Source organism: Myotis davidii, unplaced genomic scaffold, assembly GCF_000327345.1.
Source record: "Myotis davidii unplaced genomic scaffold, ASM32734v1 scaffold402, whole genome shotgun sequence".
Lineage (NCBI taxonomy): Eukaryota > Metazoa > Chordata > Mammalia > Chiroptera > Vespertilionidae > Myotis > Myotis davidii.
This window is the reverse complement of record NW_006293393.1, coordinates 610,675-634,407: the sequence shown is the minus strand read 5'-3', so window position 1 is coordinate 634,407 and position 23,733 is coordinate 610,675. Positions and strand designations below refer to the sequence as shown.

The 23,733-nt window shown below is 34.1% G+C and overlaps 1 protein-coding gene across 1 annotated transcript in view; it reads right to left on the bottom strand.

Moving 5' to 3' along the window:
- Window positions 1–23,733, bottom strand: part of MON2 (MON2 homolog, regulator of endosome-to-Golgi trafficking) — a 115,585-nt gene that overhangs the window by 81,535 nt on the left and 10,317 nt on the right. The window contains exons 2-7 of the mRNA XM_006767132.2: window positions 19,766–19,829; window positions 9,958–10,085; window positions 8,054–8,185; window positions 4,387–4,516; window positions 2,525–2,622; window positions 1,642–1,767 (exon numbers count right to left, since the gene is read on the bottom strand). Of these exons, the coding sequence (XP_006767195.1) occupies window positions 1,642–1,767; window positions 2,525–2,622; window positions 4,387–4,516; window positions 8,054–8,185; window positions 9,958–10,085; window positions 19,766–19,829 (678 nt within the window). The remainder of the gene's footprint in view (window positions 1–1,641; window positions 1,768–2,524; window positions 2,623–4,386; window positions 4,517–8,053; window positions 8,186–9,957; window positions 10,086–19,765; window positions 19,830–23,733) is intronic.

Sequence of the window (23,733 nt, the reverse complement as noted above, 5' to 3'; positions counted from 1 at the left end):
GCTAAGAAGAAAAACTAATTTGGAATCTGGATCAACATGAGTACAAATCCTAACTCTGTCACTTACAAACCATTAAACCTTAGACAAATTACTTAACCCTCTGAAAGTCTTAGTTTCCTCCTGTGAAAAGTAGGAATAACTGCTACTTCTCAGGCATTTGTGAAGATTACGGTGAATGTAATATGTAAGGAATTTGGCATAGTTATAGCATGTAAGCAGTCAAAAAATGGTAGCTGTTCTAACTATCATTTTATATAAGACTGTTAGACAAGTTATATCTAAACACTATTTATTCTATAATAACACAAAAAAGGGAATCATCAGTGAATATTGTTCATTATTCCCCAAAGCATTGAACACTTGACTAATATATACTAAAAAACTGTGAACCATGTAATAAAAATTTCAGTCCCAACTCCAGGCCTAAAGAATCATCTACTATTGTGGCACTGATTCACACATTTTGTAGGTAAGAGCAAAGGATAAAATAGATGACTTAGGCAGACAGAATGGTAGGAAAACAAGGTAGATAAGTAGTTTAAAAATCTAAATTTTAGTTCAAGATCTGCTATTAACTAAGGAACCCTATGTAAATCACTGAATCAATTTTGGGCTTTAATTTTTAACGAGTAAAACAAAAAGTCTGAATTCTTTCCTACTGTTTCCCCTATTATCTTTTTGTATTAAAATATTTTTATTGCACAACAAATTTATTAAGCATCGACTACCTTATTCTGTTAAAAAATATTTTTTTATTGACTTTAGAGAAAGAGAGGAAGGGAGAGGGAGAGAAACTTCAATCAGTTGCCTCCCGCACACACCCAGGGATGAACTAGCAACCTGGGTCTGTACCATGACCAGGAATCAAATCGGCAACCTTTTGGTACATAGGACAATGCTCAACCAACTGAGCCACACCAGCCAGGGCAACTACTTCTTTTTTTCCATTTAAATTATCTAAAAGTAGCCCTCGCCAGGTTGCTCAGTTGGTCAGAGCCTCATCCCTTACATCAAAAGGTTATGGGTTCAAGTCCCAGTAGGGACACACACAGAAGGCAACCAATCGATGTTTCTCTCTCACAACAATGTTCTCTTTTTCTTTTTCTTCCTCCCTCCCTCCCTCCCTCCCTTTCTTTCTTCCTTCCTTCCTTCCTCCCTCCCTCTCCCTTCCCTTTCTCTCCTTTCTTTCCTTTCCCTCTCTTGCTTCCTCCCTTCCTTCCTTCCTCTCTCTGTCTCTGTCTCCCTTCCTCTTTCTGAAATCAATAAAAACATATCCTTGTGTGTGTATTTTTTAAAAATTATCTAAAAGCATATAGCTACATATAAACGAATAAAAATCAATAACAATTTCTTTCTATTTTATATATTATAAATATAGCTCACATACCACCTTCCCTCATATATTCACTGACTGAGAAATGCCTGAATAGACAGTATCCTGGGATTCCTTCTAATGTTAAAATTTCAAGGTGCTAGGGCATTTCAACAATGTAAGATAACATTAAATTATTATAAGTCTAAAGTCTAAGGCTATAATTCTTCACATCTTTTAATGTGGGAAAAAATACATGTTGCTTTCTTGAAAAATATCTGTAAAAATTTTAAGAATAAGTTTGTAGCAAGATACTACAAATGGCTTACTTGTAAAAAGACTTGTGGAAAATCATTCAGGACTGACTCAAGTAATTCAAGGCCAAATGTTCGAGTCATTTCTGTCATGCCTACTAGCCAGTAAGGAGCATCAGCATTAACCAATTGACAAAGATCCTAGAAAAATAAGTCAAACAATAAATAAAAAATAAATAAAACAATCATATGCTGGAATAAAAGGTGTGGTTTTTTTTTCAAAACTCAATGTTCATAAAATTTTTAAGAATTTCTTCTTATAGTGTAGTTGTTTTCACTCCTTAGAAACCAAACATTGGTAATTCAAATTTTGACAAATTGTATATGAATATATAGGTAAACTTTTAAAGAATCATATAACTATTGACAATAAAATACACAGATAAATGAGTCATACAACTATCAACATATAGAGTACACAGATTAATGAATCATAACTATTAACACTATACAGAGTACACAGATAAATTATTAATCTAACTTTCTTTTAACGAAAATCCACCTAAAATAACCATTTGATCACAAACTTAATAAAATTTTCAGTACAAATAAATTGTATTTTACTTAAAAGATTTAGTCACAACAAATAATGTAAAAATCAGGTATTTTTATACAAATTATAGTAAGTATACCAATTATTATTTAAATTTTCCTGTTAAAGAAATTATTTTATATGACTAGTCATCCTTAAGTGGCCTCTTTTATAGTTGTGCATTTAACTCATTTTATTTCCTTAAAACATAACATTTTATCATATTAATTAGCTTCTTAATGTTTTAGAACTTTTTTGAAACACTATAAAATTTGACAATCTTAAAAATGGACACTTAAAAAAATAAATCACATAAAATTCAAAACTATATATGATAATAAAAATTATTTTTATTAACTGAAATACCTGGAAAAGCATATATGCATCTTTAGCACAAGGCTTGAGAGTACTGACAGATCTTCTGTTACTATTGGCTTGAACCAGTGCTGGTTGTTCTATAATATCTGCAATCAAAATAAGGTAAGTTTTAGGAGTTCATGACCTTTATATAAATCAAACACTGCATACTATTTAAAAGGCATGCTTAAAATAAATGCTTGTTTATAGAATTATAAACTTTAATTATAAGTTCAGAATATGCCTCAAAAATGAAAAAAAATTGGTAATCTACTTTATACAAAATGTCATATCACTGTTCACTGACTTATATTCATTTTAACAAGTTTAGTATCTTTACCCACACATTTGATTTTCCACGTCTCCCATTATCTAGCCCTTTTATTTCATGAATCTGAAATCCACATGATCTTTAAATGTGCCTTTAAATATTAAATAAACATATAAAAGTTTACCACCATAGTTATTGCCTTTATCATCTTAGCATCTTTAAGAGAAGTAACTGCTTGATCTGCCACAATTACTATGTCAGTTGTAGGTACAGTATCAACTTGCTAAGAGTCAGCTAGATTGGTGCTTCCCAACTCAGCACTTCTTTGAATACTAATAAAACATTATTCACTGTAAATTGACAGTCTGTTTTGAATAAATGTTGACTTAATGGCTACTTGAAAAGAAAGAGGTTCTAAGTATGTTCTACCTTATTAGAAAGTATTAAATTAGAGAGCAGTCTTTAGTGATGCACAGCTAAGATTCCCAATCTAGGAATTATATTGAGGTTATGAATATATAAAACATTCAAACTGGAGAACTGCCCTGTTTTATCCTCTAAGTTTAATGTCCTAATATTTCAAACTGCTAGAATTCCAACTGCATTTCCCATAGGAAAAATGCAGAAAAATCAATACTAAAGTCAGTGGAAGTATTCTAATAAAACAACAGATTCAGAATGCCTAAAACTAAATGTGAAAAATCTGACCAATGGTTAATTTCAGGTTAAGTGAAATAATTATTGGAGTAGGCAGTACTCCAATAATTTTTACCAGTATTAACAAAAGAATATCAAATAAAATGAAAGACGCATATCAAAAGTTTAAGAAAAAAACTATATAAAGGAAAAAGTAGTTTAATCTTTTGCTTCCTGACTATATAAAGCAAAAAGATGGCTCATGATGGTAGCACCTTATAATCTTTTCAGCTAACCATGAAAAAAAATTTGTTTTATATCTACTAAGGATAATAAATGGGGAAAAAAAACATAATTTCTACAGTTAAAAGTTATCAAATTATAAAACTGTAAACAAACAGATTATCTGCCAGCTCTCTGAAAAGACATGTTTTTAAGTTTTTAGGAAACTTTTTAAATTAAAAAAAAGAAGTCAAAAATTACAATATATTTGATAAAAATAGAGGAAGATTAATCTTTACATTATATAAATATTCCTTAACACATACTAATAGGCAAGGGCAAAAATTCACACGAGGGAAGCACACTCTTGGGAACTGACACTAAAGAAATAATTCAAATGGAAAAAATTTATGTATAAAAACACTCAAAATAATACCAAAATTTAGAACACAATGTTAAGTGTACAATAGGAGACTAGTTCATTAAATTATAGAATAACAACAAAGTATAATTAGAAATATAAATGAAAATATTGACTTCTAGGATGATAAAATTATGGGAGATTTATTTTTTGAATTTCTATTATCAATATAATAATATTGCTAAGATAAATATATTTTTTAAAGTATTCTCGTTTTTAGGTAGCTTACATTTACAGGAAAAAGGCTGAAAATCAATAAATGAGAAATCATGGATTTAAGCATCATCCACTGTCAAAAGTAAACAACTTTTGTCACTTTACCTCTGTGTCGTTCATCTTCAGCAACCATCCTCTCAAAAACAACAGTAACAACTTGTCGCACTGTAGCAGCAGCTGTATTATTGGTAATATTATCTTTTGTGAAATGTAGTCGAAAACAAAGAACAATTGCCTAAAAAAAACAATTTTCATTTAGTGTGAAATAAGACTGAAAAACGTGACTACTATACTTTATCTGATGTAACCCAAAATTAAATAATTTATGTCTGGCTGTCTCAATCACAGATACTAAAAGCTCTACCCTTTCATAAAATAAATCTACAGAAATCCTTATATTTTGAAAAAAATTCAGCCTCTTAGTAAATATATAGTCACATAAACTCAGCTTACGGTTATGTGAAATACATCTTTTACAATTTGGTTCTTTTAACGTGTACATAATAAGGTGCTGTGCTTTATTACCCCAGAATGACTTGTTTTACAAATAACATGTACTCAAAGTTTGTTATATCACTAAATCATCTGTAGAAATGTTAAATAAACTTGTTAATCATATAAAAAGATAAAATTATAATCTTTAAAAGTAGTCCTTTAAAATCAACTTCATTAAATTGTAATTTATATGTAAAAAACTGTATCCCTTCTAAAACTTATATTTGATGAGTTCTGAATCTTTATTCACTCATGAAACTACTGTCACAATTGAGATACAAGAAATTTCCATCACCCTAAAAGTCTCCTTGTGCTCTTTTACAATCCATTTTTCCCTCTGCCCTTGGCCCCAGGCAACTACCCATCTGCTTTTTTAATTACTGATCAGCTGGCATTTTTTAACAAATATAGTTATTTATGTCTGGTTTCTTTCACTTGTAATACTTCAAGTGATATTCATTCATGTTGTTTTGTGTATCAATAGTTTATACTTTTTTTATTCTTTTTTTTATCCTCACCCTAGGACATTATTCACTGATTTTTAGTGAGAGCAGAAGAAAGGCAGAAGGAGAGGGGGAAGGGAAGGGGAGAGAAGAGATCAATCAGTTGCCTTCCGCAAACTCCACTACTGGGGATCGAACCTGTAACCAAGGTATGTGGTATATGCCCTGCAACCTTTCAGTGTACAAGACAACGTTCCTACCAACTGAGCCACATGGGCTAGAGTTTTACTTTTTTATTCTTGAGTAGCATTCCATGGCATGGGTTTATCCATTCTTCTTTATTTTTTCTTTTAGTATGTTTCTACTGATTTTTTAGAGAGAGAAAAAGAGGGGGATAGAGAGAGAGAGAGAGAGAAGCACTGATTGATTGGCTGTCTCCTGCACGACCTCAATGGGGCTTGAGCCCACAACCCAGACCTGGAATTGAACCAGCGACCTCCTGGTTGATAGGCTGATGCTCAGCCACTGAGTCACACTAACCTGGCTGGGTTTATCCATTCATATTTATCCATTCACCTGCTGATGGACACTTGAGATGTTTTCAGTTTTTTGGCTATGTGAAAAAAGCTGCTATGAAAATTCATATATGAGGACACATGTTTATATTTACCTTGGTTAAATAAATACCTAGAAGTAAAATGGCTGGATCATACGGTAAGTATAGGGTAAACCTTTTAAGAAACTGCTAGTTTTCCAAAGTAGTTTTATAATTTCTTATACCCTTCAGCAGTATATGTGAGTTCAGAACTATTCCACATCCTCAACACTGATATGGTCAGTCTTTTTAAACTTTAGCTATTCTAATGGATGTGTAATGATATCTATCCTTATAGTTTTAATTTGCTTTCCCTGATACCTGTTGAGGCTGAGCCAATTTCCATGTACTCAATAGCCATTTGAATATCTTATACTGTGAAGTTTCTGCTGAAATCATCTGTCCATTTTGGGCGGTAGTCTTTCAAATGAGTTGTAAGAATTTTTCATAAACTCTAGATAAAACTATCAGATATTTTTAAAATATTTTCCCCATTCTGTGGCCCTTTTTATGATTTATGGATTTTTTTGCCCTACCTAAGAAATGTCTGTCTACCCATGGTAGATTTTCTCCTATGTGTTCTTTTATAAGTTTCAGTTTTAAAAGACACATTTTTGGCCCTGGTTGGTGTGGCTCAGTTGGTTGAGCATCATCCCATGCACAGAAAGGTTGCCAGTTCAATTCCTGGTCAGGGCACATGCCCAGGTTGTGGGTGCAATCCCAGTTAGGTGTGCATGCAGAAGGCAACCAATGTTTCTCTCATCAATGTCTCTCTCTCTCTCTCTCTGGTAGGGGGTGTGCAGGAGGCTCTCTCTCTCTCTCTCTCTCTCCTCCCTTCCTCTCTCTCTAAAATCAATAAAAACATATTTAGACAGATAAGCAAAAAAAGAAACATTTTTGAAGACATGATCATTTAAATTCTATATATTATCATATTAATTATATTAAATGTTTTAAGGAAATAATTAAGCCTTTATACCACTATTACTCTTCACATTTCAAATGTATAGAATTTTTTACTTCATTTTTATCACAAAATATTACATTCCCAAAGTAACCATATTAAAATTAATCTAATATTTATTTATAAAACTATAATCAGTTCTTATTGTTTTGGTAGGACAAATAATAATCTTTTATAAAATTTTTAAAATTATATATATATATATATACACATACACACACAACAATTTGATAGCTAGAAACCAAGAAGAATTACATACAACAAAAGTACATACAAGATGGGGCAAAAGTAGGTTTATAGCTGTTCATGTGGACAATGACATAATAATTAATAAATGATAATACAAGAATGAATTCTGTGTTTTGCATTCTCACAACTATAAACCCACTTTTGCCCATCCCTTTATAAAAATACATAAAATAGTTTATAAAGCAGGTATGAGATTAAAAGAATAAGCTATTTGCAATTAAGTAAAATTTCATAACCTAAGAACATCGAAAGTAACTAGAAAAGATGCTCTCAAGAGACAGTATATTTTTCTACTTTATAAGCTGTCCATCCTTAAAGGCATGCTAATTATAATAGAACTATTAGTAAAAGTCCAACAAATTTCTTAAACAATAAGCCATTAATTAATGACTGTTCTTTATATTACTCTCTGTTCTTAAGAAATATTTCATAATTTCTTTTAATATTTCATAATTAAAGGGAAACTTTTTGGAGAGTGAAATAAATAATAGAGTAACTATTATATATTCCAAAGAGGGTGGGAGTTGTAAGAAATGAGAAATACTTATCGTACATGCAACCTTATCTAATTTAAATGCCAAAAGGACGCCTTTTCAGCTATTTAATGGACAGGCTTAAACTATCTGGCTTACATATCACATACAGGTGAAATTATTTTTAAAAGGGGATAAGGGAGAGCTATCAGAGGAATACTCAAGGCAGTTGTGGAGGAACACTGATACCTCAAAATACATTTTTTTCTCTTACTTTCCTCTTCCTCTATTAGTATTCCTCTGCTACTTTTCTTTTTCCTATTCATAACTAACCCTGTCAGCTATACCCAAAGGGATTTGCTTCATAACCCTAAACTGATTTCAATTTAACTCTGAGAAAAATCTGGCACCAGTGGTTTTTAACCTACAATATCCATTATCACAATATTTATAGGGAAGTTACCTTTGATTCAAACCAGGCTTTTCTCTTTCCAACAGCTTATTCAAATACTGTCTCAAGCACTTATGAACTTTGTCAAAACAGGTTTCCTACCTTAGAGAGTGCCTCGTCATGAACTACTGTATTAGTTGTTAAAAGAACAAGAACTGTTTGAAGTAGCTTAAGTTCTTCAAGACTATTTTCCATTAGCTGCCAAAGCATGTTAATTATATTTCCAGCTGCAGTCTGTAAAGTAATTATTTTAATTATTGTCAACAATAAAATATAAGTGCTTAAGTCCCTAAATAAAAAAGGTATATAAATATTACCTCACTTGGAGAAAATTCCTTGATCACAATAACAAAACCTGTGTTTTAGATATATAGATCCAAACACGTCTCTCAACTAATTTGAGACTTACATCCAATTAAATTTCTTCTAAAAAATGAATTTCTTTAAAATATAGTGGGGCCTTGACTTACGAGTTTAATTCATTTCGAGACCGAGCTTGTTAAGGAGCTAGTTAAGGAGCTCGTTAACTCAAATTACTCCATCAACTCAATGCAAAAAATCAGCGGAGAGACAGCTGGTATCTCAAAAAACTCGTTCGTCGAGACACTCGTAAGTCAAGGCCCCACTGTACACCATTTCAATATTTGCAACTAACAACATGCAGTTCTGAAATATGTAGTTAAAATCAAAGCTTATGTCTACAATAATATTTCATTTGGACATTGATGAATATGGACATATGCAAATCCCTTACGTGTCTGCTGTTTCTTATCTATATATGTAAAAGCCTAAGCAACCATTCGACCAGTAGCTGATGTGCACTGACCACCAGGGGGCAGATGCTCAACGCACAGGCATGGAAACATGGAACCGACTGATGAACCTCAGAGGAAAGTGGGGAGGAGGGTAGGCAGGAAGAGATTAACCAAAGATCTTATATGCATACTAGAGGCCCGGTGCATGGATTCTTGCACCGATGGGGTCCCTCGGCCTGGCCTACAGGGATCAGGCCAAAACCAGCAGTCCGACATCCCCCGAGGGGTCCCGGATTGTGAGAGGGTGCAGGCCAGGCCGAGGGACTCCACTGGTGCATGAATCTGTGCACTGGGCCTCTAGTGTTATCTATAGTATGTTATAGAAAAAATTAAAATTCAACTTCAATTAACATCTTTATAATCTCAATTTTTTTTATTCTGACAGTTTGAATGCTATACTAAAGGCAAAAGAATTTACCACTTCTATTAAAATGCTTTAAATAGTACAAAGTTAAGGTTAATAGCATTATATTTAAACGAGGATGTAGATTCATAATGATGAAATGTTGTTCCTTGTTTTACCATCATAAGATTAGATGAAATGTTGTTCCTTGTTTTACCATCATAAGATAAGATTGGTTGCCTTCTGCATGCACCCCTAACTGGGATTGCACAGACATTTAATTAATGAATTTCACTTCAGATAATTTAGGAAACAGTCATGATTTTCCTTCCTACCTTAAAAAAATTTTTATGACTTACTAGAGGCCCAGTGCATGAAATTCACTCATGGGTAGGGTCCCTAGGCCTGGCTGGTGGTCAGGGCTGATCAGGGCCTTCCTTCCCCCAGCTGGCAGCTGCAGGCCGGGGCCTTCCTTCATCCCACGCCACCCCCTGGTGGTCACCGTACGTCATAGTGAACGGTCAAACTCCCAGTCAATCGAACTCCCAAGGGACAATTTGCATATTAGCATTTTATTATACAGGATATTCTCTTCAGTAATATGAAAATATGCGTGGTTCTCTGGGACTACTTACACTGTAAATGACTTGAAAAATGCACTTACATTTTTATTATTTGAGTACTTAATAATAAAGTAATTTGCTAATCTTTTAAAATTTAGCCATGTCCTTCAAGCACATTGGTAGTCATAAAACTGCTTTACATTAAATATAGGTATGCTTCATTCTCCCCTTGTGAAAACTGCTTTGATTCTTAGGTGCATAGTTCAGATAAAATCTTCACATTACCTCAGATACAACTTCATGTGACATGAGTCTCTGAATGGCGGCCAAACATAGCTGAGTGATCTTCGGTTCCTTGGTTCCACAACCCATTAGAAAAGGCTGAACAACCTCTGAGCTGTTCTCTTTTAATGCTTTATTTAGAACAGATATAAAATAAATGATTAAATCTAATTCATAAATAGCAATACATTTTATATAATTACAAATAGTAATGATGATTTAAAAACTATGTAAAATTAACACCAAAATAAAAACCAAGTATAAGAGTTAAAACACTTCAAATAGATGTTATAAATTCATATCTAAACTACACCCCTTAACTATAGCTTTGCCATGCCTTTCTCCTGACACTCTATCGCTGCTCCTTCTTATGGTACTATACTCTTTAAGGTCAACTTCTCAGAAGTTTATCCTGCCTCAGAGAAGCATACCATTTTTTCATTAGTACAGAAGGGAAAACATGAATAAAAATTCATATCACAGAGCAGAAAAAAGTAATTTAAAATAGTATATATATCATTCTACCATACTTCTGAATGTTCAGAAACTCTCTATAATTATATTATACTAGAGGCCCAGTGCACAAAATTCATGCACGGGGAGGGGGGAGTTCCTCAGCCTGGCCTGCACCATCTCACAATCCAGGACCCCTTGGGGGAGTCAGACATCCCTCTCACAATCTGGAACCGCTGGCTCCTAACCACTCCCCTGCCTGCCTGCCTGATCACCCTTAACTACTTGCCTGTCTGCCTGCCTGATTGCCCCTAACCACTCTGCCTGCCTGTCTGATCCTCCCTAACCACTCTCCTGCCTGCCTGATCACCCCTAATTACCCGTCTGCTTGCCTGATCACCCCTAACCACCTCTGCCTACCTGACTACCCCAACCTCTCACTTGCCTACCTGATTGTCCCTAACTGCTCACCTGCCTGCCTCATCACCCCTACCACTCGCCTGCCTGCCTGCCTCATCATCCCTACCACTCTGCCTGCCTGCCTGTCTGATTGCCCCTAACTGCTCACCTGCCTGCCTGATAGCCCCTAACCACTCACCTGCCTACCTGATCGTCCCTAACCCCTCTGCCTGCCTTTCTGATCCTCCCTAACTGCTCGCCTGCCTGCCTGACCGCCCCTATCCGCCTCTGCCTTGGCCATGGCTTTGTCTGGAAAGATGTCCAGAATGACGTCCAGAAGGTTGTTCAGCTGTCTGGTCTAATTAGCATATTACACTTTTCTTATTATAGGTGCCTTGCATTTGCATAGCCTAATTTTTCTTTAAGAAATAAGCTCATTAAAAACAATAACATTGCTCCTCTTATTAATGAAACATTACTTTAAATTGGATGCACATGCTATAATTCCAAATCTTAATTTAATTCTTTCTACCAAGCCAATTCCTTCAGAAGTTTTAAAGTGGCAGCAAAAATGTAAAAGCTTAGAATATGTGTAAACTGAATTATATATAATTAAATTTATAAAATGAAATTAAATCAATACACATTGAATGGCTACACAAATATAAGACAGGTTTGGCATCCTCCGGGAATTTGAATAAATAACATGGGATTATAAATCAAGAACATATTAAACTTACGTGTTTGGTATATGTTTTCAAAGGTACTATACACATCAATTATGTTAGAGGTTAAAACATAATAAAGACATACCAATCTGAATTTTAACAAGTTTTGCCAAGGAAATTATGAGAAAGTCATCCAGAAAAACCACTATAAGAATAAAACCAATGTTAACATGAATTTTATTTAAATCTCTACCTTTATGCTCCCAAAACTCACTTTATGGTATGGTAAATAAAGACTACAATATCTTACACCATGATCTGTAAAGCCCCTCCGTATGCCAGATTAAATTGGCAAGTTAGAACAGCTAAGAGATGGCAAAAATGACTTGTGAAGAACAGTTTCCAAAAGGGTTCCCTTGCCTTATTTCCTTGCTTTCTTGTGCATAAAGATTTGGATTCAAATCCAGAGACATAAATTTTCCATAACAATGTCTCAAAACATTTATATGAATTCTTAAAAGATGATAATAAAGCTCTCATGCAGTAAATATCCTGCCATATAAGAGGCTAACCCCTAACTCATCTGAACATTTCTAATTATTAAATACTAGAGGCCTGTTGCACGAAAAGATTCGTGCAATAGGCCTTCCCTTCCCCGGCTGCTGGCACCAGTTTTCCTCCGGCACCGGGGACCCAGGCCTTCGCTCCAGCCAGAGCCACCTTCAGTCTTCACTCTGCCGCTTCCCGACTGCGTATGCAAATTAACCGCCATCTTTGTTTGGTGGTTAATTTGCATATCTCGCTGATTAGCCAATGGGAGGCATAGCGAAGGTACGGTCAAATACCATGTTTGTCTATTATTAGATAGGATTGTTCTGGCAAATAAGTTTCAATGGTAACAAGCTGCATTTATACTTTTTAGAATGTTAGCATGTGTTTCTCATTTGGTATCACAATAATCAAATAGAGTTTATATGGCATGACTTGGCCCAAGCAATAAGTATGTGCTACAGCCAAAACTGGAAAATGTCTTCTAACTCCCTGTTCCACTATTTTTTCCACATTATGTTGCCCCTATTTAAAGTAAACAGGACTTGATACAAATAGAAGGAAGAGAGTTAAAAGTATCTAAGAAGAACCAATGATCTGCACTTTAAAGTTGTCTGCCTTAAGCCTTCAGATAAATGTAGGAAAGGAATCCTGTCTTCATAGAAGGAAAAACAATGTATTTTTATAGAATGGCTAATGACAATGGTTTCAAGACATATCCATAATCTCTCAAGAGTGTAAATCAGTGCCAATTATAAACTATGATACAGTGCTAACTAATCACTTAAATTTTTCCTTACAATTTCATCCTCTAGGGCAGTGGTTCTCAACTTTTCTAATGCCGTGACCCTTCAGTACAGTTCCTCATGTTGTGGTGACCCCCAATTTCATTGTTACAAATTGAACATAATTAAAGCATGGTGATTAATCACAAAAACAATATGTAATTATAAATGTGCTTTCCGATGGTCTTAGGCGACCCCTGCAAAAGTGTCATTTGACCCGCAAAGGGGTCGCAACCCACAGGTTGAGAATCACTGCTCTAGTGTCTAGGCCCGTGGTCAGCAAACCGCGGCTCACGAGCCACATGCAGCTCTTTGGCCCCTTCAGTGTGGCTCTTCCACAAAATACCACGTACGGGCGTGCACGTACAGTGCGATTGAAACTTCGTGGCCATACTGAAGGGGCCAAAGAGCCGCATGTGGCTAGCGAGCCACTGTTTGGCTATCAAAGAATATTGGAGATGCCTCAGAGTACTTCACTACTGTCAGATCGTAATAACACCCATGTTTTGATGCTGGCGCTTACTTACCATAAGACATTAACAGAAAGTTTGTGTACAATAACTAAGGTGACATTTTACAAGGCAATTAAACTTAATGTGATAACAATGCACATAACAGATGTGCTAATAAGAACAATTATAAATACGTTCACATATGCACTGAAAATAAACAACTATAACACCACCTGGCCTACAGTGATTCTTAGATGCCATCAATTGTATGATGCATACCAATTTGGGGAATATTAAACTGTGAAAAAACTGCATCTTCGAATGAATAAGGTGAATTATAATGAAATGGTGTATCCATGTCAGTCACAGTTATCCAGATCTATCAAACTGAGATAAACTTAAGATAGTAATAAAAATAATTTTTAAAAACTTCCTTTTAATATAACTCAAAGTAATCAAATATCTCTTGTCTCCTTCCCACTTTTTTTTCCCCCTCCCACTTTACATGACAATATAATGGTCGAAAGGGAAGTCTCTATAATATACAGAACAGATGATCAACGAAAAAATAAATAAATCTGTTGATCTATTCTGTGTCTTGAAGCATAATGTGAAAAACAAAAACACATTCCTCATATGCAGATCGCAATGCAGTAAGATAATGATCAGGGGGAAAAAAGCTACTGGTGTTTTTCTTTTAAAAGGGATAGCTGACCTAAGAAGCAGAAATTAATCTTACTCTTTTACATGAGAATAGTTGCTCTCCTTTTGTATATAATAATTTTAATGACACACTATTTAAGCATAGTTTTATATAAAAACCTTATGGGTATAAACTCTGAAAATCACATGGAAAAAAACACTGCCCAGCAATTTAAAGAACATCTAACTTGATTTAACCATTTTTTTTATCAGCCCAGGAAAAAAGGAAAAGGTCAACTCTTTTTAATCAAAATTCTCTATTTCCTTTAAAATTTAAAGATAGCTTTTGGGGGCTAAAAAAAGATTATTTTCTACCTAAGTCCCTTAATAGGTATAATTCCTTTGATTGAATAACACTGTGTGTTTAATAAATATATTTTATGTCCAAATTTTATAACTATGAGTTCAAATGATGTACTTTCACACACCTGAAAGAGGTCCAGCAGGTCCCCATATCCTAGGGGTTTCCTTGCTCTGAGGAGTTTCACTGCATAACTGCAGTTTTTATCCTGGAAAAAAAGAATTAAACTAGGATACCCCACTATGAATAACACTAATAGGGACTAATAAAAGTTTTATTATGATGAATTTTAATGGCCATTAAATAACAAATTGTAATTCTTATGAAAGAAATAAAATGTGATGTGAAAACAATTGCTATCCTCAAAACCCTTAAAATCTACTTAGGGAAAAGACTGATATTACTGACATTTAAAAAAAAATGTAATGGTTCAAAAGGTCTGAAAATGTTTTAAATAACTCAAGAATTGAAAGACAAATAAAAGCATGGAGAGTCTCATATTAAAAGTACATTATTAAAAAAAAAGGAAGGATTATTCAACAAATGATGTAGGTACAATTAATAATTTTGCAAAACAAAATAAAATCTAGGTCCTTATGTCATCCCATATATTATTAAGAAAAAAATCAAACTGCAGAAAAACTAGGAAAAAATAGAAACTATGTGGTAGGAGAAGAGCTTCCTAAGCAGAGAGCAACAAATCAGAAAATTAGATTATGTAAAAATAAAAAGGATCTAATTAAAAAATTAAAAGGTAAATGACTTGCAGAAAATATACACATGATGGGAATTTAATATATTTGCTATATAAATACCTCAAAAATTTGATATGGAAGATACAAAAACTCAAAATAAATGTAAAATAAAATAGAATATATTCAGAGAAAAATGTGTAATATTAAAGAGAAATGTCATTTAAATTAGAAGTCATCTGCCTGTTCAATTACCAAAAAGATTTTTTATAAATAATAATCTGGCAAGGATGTTTTAAAGATACTCACATATATTGGTAAATGCACCAAGTTTTATCTTTGAAGAAAGCAGTGTGGTAACAAATTCCAAGAACATGTTCATACCCTTTAGTTTATTAATTTCATTTCTAGAAATTAATCTTTAAAAAATTCTAAATACTAAAACATGCCTACCATAGAGGAATGGTTAAATAAGCTATAATTACTAAATTATAGAGCAACTTAAAAAAATGATAAAAGATGGCATCAAAGAAAAGTATTTATAATATAATAAAAAGCAGGATAAAAATTAAAATTTTTCAAAGAAAAAAAACCCAAACCCAAGGAAATATAATAAATAAGAACACATTGTATTGTAAAGAAACTCTGGCCCATTAGCTCAAATTGTGAGCATGACATTAGTTATAGCCCCCTGTGTCTTCTAGCCTGGATTATAGGAATAGCCTACCAACAGACCTCTGCCTTACTGATGGAACACTGAAGTATATCCTCCGAATTGCTGTCAGAGGAATTTACATAAAAATACTAATGTGTCACTTCCCTGATTCAAACTCTTTCCATCAATCTGCTCAGGATATCACACACAATGGTAATACCTGAATAGTGTAACTAAACAGACCAAGATGTTTTATACCTCATGTATATAAGTAATCTCCTTTACTTTCCTCTTCTATAACTTATTTGCCTAGCTATCTCTTTTTCAGGCTTCAAGACTCACCTACAGATTCCCAGGATGGATTAGGTGCCTGCCCTATGTTTCCATAACAAGCCTATCTATACTTCCATCTTGGCATTTACCACATAGTATTAGAATTCTCTACTTAGGGTCTGATTCCTTCATTACTCTGTTATCTGGCTGACATGAATTAAATAAGACAAAATGTACTCAAATCATCATAATGGAAAATTAAAGAAAAGTAGAAAAACATACTAGAGTAACTAGACACATATCTGCATTTAATGAGGGCTTCCTACTTCACAAATAATGTACTACCTACTTGCAATATAAGGAAGAGTAAGATATTGATCCTGACCTCACAGGGAGTATGTTATCTGGAAGGGAAAATTTCTGGCAAAGGACTTCAAAAGGCAAGTAAGCTAAACAGCATGGCTCAAATATATTCAAATATATTTCTTATATTTCCATATAGATTATAGGTAAATTATATTAACTGTCTTTGTATCACACCTGGTGCTTCTTACATAATTATTCCTACTAAGAATATGTTGTATGATATAGTCTATAAATGTTTATGAAATATCACAAGTATATGTATTGATAAGACAATATACTAAATAAAATCAGAAGATAATTTACTTTTTAATGTTGGAGGAAAATTACAAAGTATATTTACTTGAATTACTTAAATTAGAGACCTTTTAGTAATAAGATCATGTAGAAATGAAAAAGGTGAGGGAATCTATGTGAGGAAAAGAACACAAATCATACATAATAATTATCTGTGTAAAATTCTACATGTATCTGACAGTAGCTGAAAGCAGCTATGGGTAGATGTAATTGTCTAGTTTTGTGTAGGCGTTAAATACACAGTTTTAAAAGACATCACAACTTCATTGATTTCTTGTTCAAATATTTATCCAAAAAACAGATTCTCTGTTATGTACTTTTTGAATAGCATAAGCTTTCTCAGTCAATTTCAAGTATATTTTAAGATGGTATAATAAAAACAATTTGTAACATATGGTAATCAAATATAAGATTAAGGCATTTGGCCTTGTAAATGAAAAATTTTATGTTGCTATCTCTCATTAACAGTTTTGTTTTTAAAAGAAAAAGGAAATTTTGAGAAAATGATCTGTATATCTGAATCAATGCTGACATTACCTGGCAAAGCATTCCCACTTATGTCAGCATTCATGACAGCAGTGAAAACAAAGAAAAATAAACATTAAAGGAGGATGCTTAAAAGAAGGGGAGATGTAAAACAAAGATTTATTCTGCAATGTAAATAACCTTCCCTTGGAAAATAAATCTAAGAAAACTAAATTTGGCTAGAAATTTATGCTGGATATCATTAATCAGACTGATCCTAACTCAAGGTTCTGATTTTTATAGCAACCCATTATGTTTTCTGAATATGCAAAGATCTCTGAGAATTCAGTATCTCACCTCATTTAAGATGCCTCAATTATGTATCTTTAACATCCATTACAGCATAAACATAGTAACTTATAGTCCCTAGCACTATAGAGAAGCAAACATTCCTCAGGAAATTAAAAAAAAACCTATCAACTAAATTTATTTCTCAGTATTAACTGTACTCTGAACTAAGCAGTTTAGAAACTACATATTGAAGAATTTAAACTCTTTTGTTCTTAAGAGCCTTTGATTTTTTTCAAAATGACAGTGGTCTAAAAAATCTGTAAAATTTAAAGTATCAATTGTTATAAATACTTGGTAAAAAACAAACCAAACAAAACAAACACCAGGAAAAATTTTAAATAGCTCCTCAGGTACGTGGCTTTAGATACTATGAATATTAAAGCATGACTGATTAATTGTATGTGCATAAAGATTTGTTCTACCTTGATTTAGATAAAGCTAAGTGCTTTAGAATGAAATTAATAGCTTATCTATATACTAAACTCATACTGACTGAGAAAATTTTTATTACTCATCCTTAAGGATTAACTAATTAGATATTTTACTTGGTATACAACTCTATAACAGGTAATGATCCTCTAAAGAAATCAGTCTTTTTAAAATATCCCCCATCAACTACAGACCCAATGTAAACTTTTATTATTGGAGAATAATTAAGAACTTACCATAATATCAGCAATAACAGTAGCAAAAGTAAATATGTATAATGATATTCTAATATGATTGGTCTATCATGTCTCCAACTTAAAAATATCCAGATTATAATTTATCTTTAATCATTAATTTTCTCACAACATGCATTTCCTAAAATCCACCTGCCCACCCTCTGAATCCAACAATACATACCTTTGCCTTTTCCCTTCACTTCACCCCTTCTCAACATGCACACTGAGCATTATTCAATGCTGTGAATAATGCTGTAAAACTATTTGATGTTTGACAGAATGTTCAAAATCAGAGAAGAGGCTGTGAGAAACAGATGTAACTTAGGAGAGCTAACCCTAAGGGCAAATTTGCAGCAAAGCTGGCAAGCCTATGTAAAACCCACTCTCACCTCCCATTCTTAAACTGCCCCCAAAAGTCTTCATTTCATTTTGTAATACTCTGAAATCCCACCAATTAGAGCTGTATTTGGTATCCTTTTTTAAAAATGTAGAGATTTGGCCCTGACCGGTTTGGCTCAGTGGATAGAGCGTCGGCCTGTAGACTGAAGGGTCCCAGGTTCGATTCCAGTCAAGGGCATGTACCTTGGCTGCAGGCACATCCCCAGTAGGGGGTGTGCAGGAGGCAGCTGATCGATGTTTCTCTCTCATCGATGTTTCTAACTCTCTCTCCTGCTCCCTCCTCTCTGTAAAAAAATCAATAAAATATATTTTTTTAAAAAGTAGAGATTTATGAGAGTCAGAGATTCTTACTACTATTTAGACTTTGTGTAAATTAACTTAATAGGACTGCTTTTCTCCTATAACTAGCTGAGACCAAAAGCATTATTGGAACTGGAAAAGCAGACTGAAGGAAGGGTCAGTGAAGTAAGCAATGTTTAAGTAGAAACATGGGGGAGGGGTAGCTGGTATGGAAACCTCGCAACACCATGGCACTGCAGCAGAAAGAATGTGGTGGCTCTGAATAACTCTGGGTTTGAATCTGTTTCCATCACTTATCATGTGATCATAGGCAAGTAACTTACTCTCTTCACATCTCAACTTGCTCTTCTATAAAATAAAAATATTTCCCCATAAGACTGTCTTGTATAAGACAGAGTGGCACAAAAAGTTGACATGTAACAAATTTTCAAAAATACCAGTTTCCTTCCTTTCCATGTTCATGACTGATGTAAGAATAGAAAGGCACCAAAGAAAAAGTAGACTATATCAAAATGGTGCCCCCCAAAAAACCTCTTCAAAGCTCTTCTTGAACACCAGGTTCAATCATGAGAATGTAAGAAAATACTTGTTTTCTTTCCTCCACCCCACTCCCATTCTTTCTTCATGACTATAATGCCTTAGTCGCAGGACTGAAAACTCATTTAGTATTACTAGGTTTATTATAACACTACATTATGACTTGTTTATATTAAAGATAAAATAGACTTTAGGAGGTGGACTGAGAGCCAATCTAACATTCAATTCAATACAACAAATAATAATTGGATAGGTAAGGTGTGTCTTAGGTTATTGACAAAAGGTAGAGGAGAATGAAAAGATGAGTAAGAAAAATCTTGCCTTTAAGGAGTTAATAATTTTATATATTTTACTTCAGAGGATTTTATAGCATTCATCTCTGAGAAACCCAGTTAGTTAATAAGTTAGGAACTTTGTGCTACAAAAACTGTTGTTGTTTTTTTAAGATTCTACTTCTATTAGTCAATTTTTCATTGATTATTGAATTTTTAATACAAAAAATTACCTGCCAAAATTTCGGTGTTTCGTGCAGCTATTGTTTTAACTTTTATTATTCCTGATTCAGCAGCCTGCAAGAATAAAAATAATTAGAACACAAGACTTACTTTCAACATGAATTATCTAGGGGAAAAAATCATATATGATAGATAAACTCTTGAGTACAGACTCAGTCACTATTATATTTTTATTTTTAAAACTTCGATAAAATGTAATAAAATATAATTAATTTAATTATTCACATGCAAGCTCTGCACTACAGCATGTTGCTTTCTCTGCCTTAAGGCACATCTGGAATACCCTAATTACTTACAAATTTCGATGTTCAGAAAATAAAAAATAATAAAAACAAAATTAGGTTTCTCTTCCCCATTTCACACTTCCCTCCCCACCATAAAAATAGCAAAACACTGCAATGTCAAGTAAAACTGTTTTGAATTAGAGGAGAATGGATAACCAAGCACTTATTACTTTTAGGTTACATTTTTTTACATTTTGTGAAACACCTATTCAGTTTTCACAAAATGTCTAAAACACTACATCATAAGTATGTTTAGTACTTGGAGATCAGATGGCATTTTATGCAATGCCACAGAACTGTGATGTCCAATATGGTAGCCATTGATTACATGTGACTATTAAGCACATTGTATGTGGCTAGTCTGAAATAAGCTGTGCTCTAAGTTTAAAACACACTAGATTTTTGAAGACTTAGTGTGATAAAAAATGTAAACTAGCCCTTAAATATTTATATTGAATGTTGAAGTGAAATAATTTTGAACACACTGGGTTAAATAATATATATTATTAAAATGAATGGTGTTTTTACTTTTTAAATTCAATTTAAAATTGTATCTATGGATTATATTTGTGGTCCACATTATATTTCTATTGGACAATGTTAACATAAATATTGATATACAGCTTCCATCATAGAAACTCAGGATATTTTAACTACCAAGAAACATGCAATGGGGGAAAAAGGAGGACCTATGTAATACTTTCAACAATAAAGATTAAAAGAAAAAATAAAATAAAATAAAATAAGATAAAAAGAAGCATGCCTATTTTCTACTTATTCTGGTCTCCACACCTCTAAAAATAATACACAAATACTTATATGTCCAACTTTCCCTATTAATTTGCTTGCTACTTGCTCATCTATTTTGTTACCTCTTACTACTTGCTAAAGAACAAGTGGTACCATGCTCTAAATGTATAAAAATAATTATGGAAGAACACCATGTCTTATGGGTTCTTAGTTTGAGAACCAGTGAATTAATGCATAAAATAAATAACACATTGTTGACTACACTATGTGTAAACCTTTGCTATTTGTTGGCTTCCAACCATGTAAAACCCTGGCTTTTATTTGAAAAATTCACAACTTCACAAGTTTTGATTCAAGACAGAGGCTATGTTCCACTATTAAAAAAGGAAAATTGCCAGATATGTGCTTGCTTTTCCACATGTCCTGGCAGTCCACAATTATCCCACTCACACACTATCTCATATGGGAACTAGTGGCACAGAAAGGCAAAGAGACAAGAGACAATTCTTTCTGACAATAGCCACAGTGGAGATGACATGTACTTTCCAAGAGAAGTGATGGCAGCAGAGCCAGTGGTTGCATGAAGGGGCCAGTGCAACCAGGAGTGCAATCTGAGGCACCCAGTCACTGTTCAGCAGAGACAGCAGTAATGATCTTGCTGGCATGTTGTGCTGTGACTCTAGCTGCTTAGCTTCTCTTTGTTCCTGTACTTTTTCTAAGGCTGGCTCCATCCAGCCTTCTACAAATGCTGTGAACCACTCAATTTCATTTCTATTTATATCTGCCAGAGTCAGATTTCATTGCTCACAACTAAGAGCCCTAATGGTTACACTTAGGACTTAATAATTTTAAGAAGTAGAAATGTCCCAAATTAAAAGACCATCGCTACTTGCAGAAAAATATAGTAAAAATAAAGGGGCTACTTAAAATAAATAAAAAGTGACTACTTCAGGAAAAGAGTATTGATTTTCTGATTATTTGGAGCCGTGCATATTAGAAGCTTAAAAAAATCCTGATGCCCATTCCTTAAATCAGAATGAATGCCAGTAAGAACCAGGCATAAGAAGTTTCAAAATCTTCAGGTGATTTCAACAGGCAGCAATATTTAGGAGGCTATTGCAATAACATAAGCAAGATATGTGGTAGATACGCAAGAGGTGACACTGATTGAGATAGTAAAAAGTGGTCAAATTCTGGATATACTTTCAAGATGTACAAAACAGTAAATTTACTACTGTAAAAATTAAAGAACACTGAAATTATTATTCATACTTTGTCATACTCATACACCTCAACTCAAACTATCTTGGGTACATTTCTTATTGGACCAACTGAAATTAATCTGTGATCACTGAGATTTCTTCTACCATAATTTTCAAATATTCAACTTCTCCCCCTTCTCACTATGGCCCTATGTACCCTGCATATGCTTAAATTCAACATTTTATTCTGCTTCAGTCAAAAGAGCTTGATCAAAGTAATCCTATATAATAAGAGAGGAATATGCTAATTAGCCTGGATACGCTAATTAGCCACGACCAGTATGCAAATTGACCATCACTCCAACACACAAGATGGCTGCCCCCATGTGGCCACAAGATGGCCACCACAAGATGGCCTGCAGGGGAGGCCAGTTGTGGGCAACCAGGTCTGCAGGGGAGGATAGTTAGGGGTGACTGGGCCGGCAGGGGAGGGCAGCTGGGGGCGACCCACAGTTGGGGGCAACCAGGCCTGCAGGGCAGGGCAGCTGGGGGTGATCAGGCCGGCAGGGGAGGGGTTAGGTGGTAATCAGGCTGGCAGGCAGAAGCAGTTAGGGGCAATCAGGCAGGCGAGCGACTGGGAGCCAGCAGTTCGGGATTGTGAGAGGTATCCCAGATTGGAGAGGGTGCAGGCTGAGCTGAGGCACGCGCGCGTGCACGCGCGCGCGCGCACACACACACACGCACACACACACACTGCACGAACTTCATGCACCGGGCCTCTAGTGCATCATAAAAGCCAATGTAATTTGTCCTGGCTTTCTGAATTCTAGTCAATATGACCTTTCCCAAATCCTGTTTCTAAAAATCAGTCCTGTAGCATGTGAGGTATCAGTAAATGATGTCAAATTTGCCATATACTATTTTAATTTCCTAAGATAAATAAGAGTGGACTCATGTATATATCATATATAAGTATAAATAAATCAACTTATAAATAAGTATACAATATGTTAAAAAAATATTTTTACACATGATAAGGAAGAAGACAATGGAGTGTTGTCATTTTTTAAAGTAGTTCCAAAGAAGTGTTTTAAAATATATATAACTGCTATTTTCATCCCTAAACTCAAGAAATCACCCAAGAACTATTGGCAGCCTTAGATATAATTAGACCTATTTCATGGCTCCTCATTTGAAACTGTAACATCTTATTCTCATAGGCACCCTGTGTTGCTGGGAAGTTTCACTATCAATGTTTATTGACAACACATGTATCAGGGTCCCCCTAACCACTGCAGCCTTACTTCATACATAGACCTAGCCCACATCTTCAATAGTAACCTGTATAAATGGAAGTATTCAGACTCAGATTTCCTTCTATTTGTCAAGAATTATCTGTGTGAAGAAGAGTCTTTATCTTCTTGCTTTAAAAATATCCCCTACTCTGATCAGATACCTTAATACCTACATGGGAACTACACAATTGTAAACATAGTTATTTTTTCTGAATTGACCCCATGGGGGGGAAAAAGTGCTAGATTGTGTGGACTAGGATAGAGATGATATAGATTAAGATGGACAATTTAATATCTCTATTCCTGAAGACAATCTGTGCGTTGGGAAAGAGAGCCAAAAGTCTTCAATACACTGAAGACACTGCAGCACTTAATACTTGTTACTTTTAAAATTAATCTCTCGACAAATATTTTTTTCTCGCCAAAA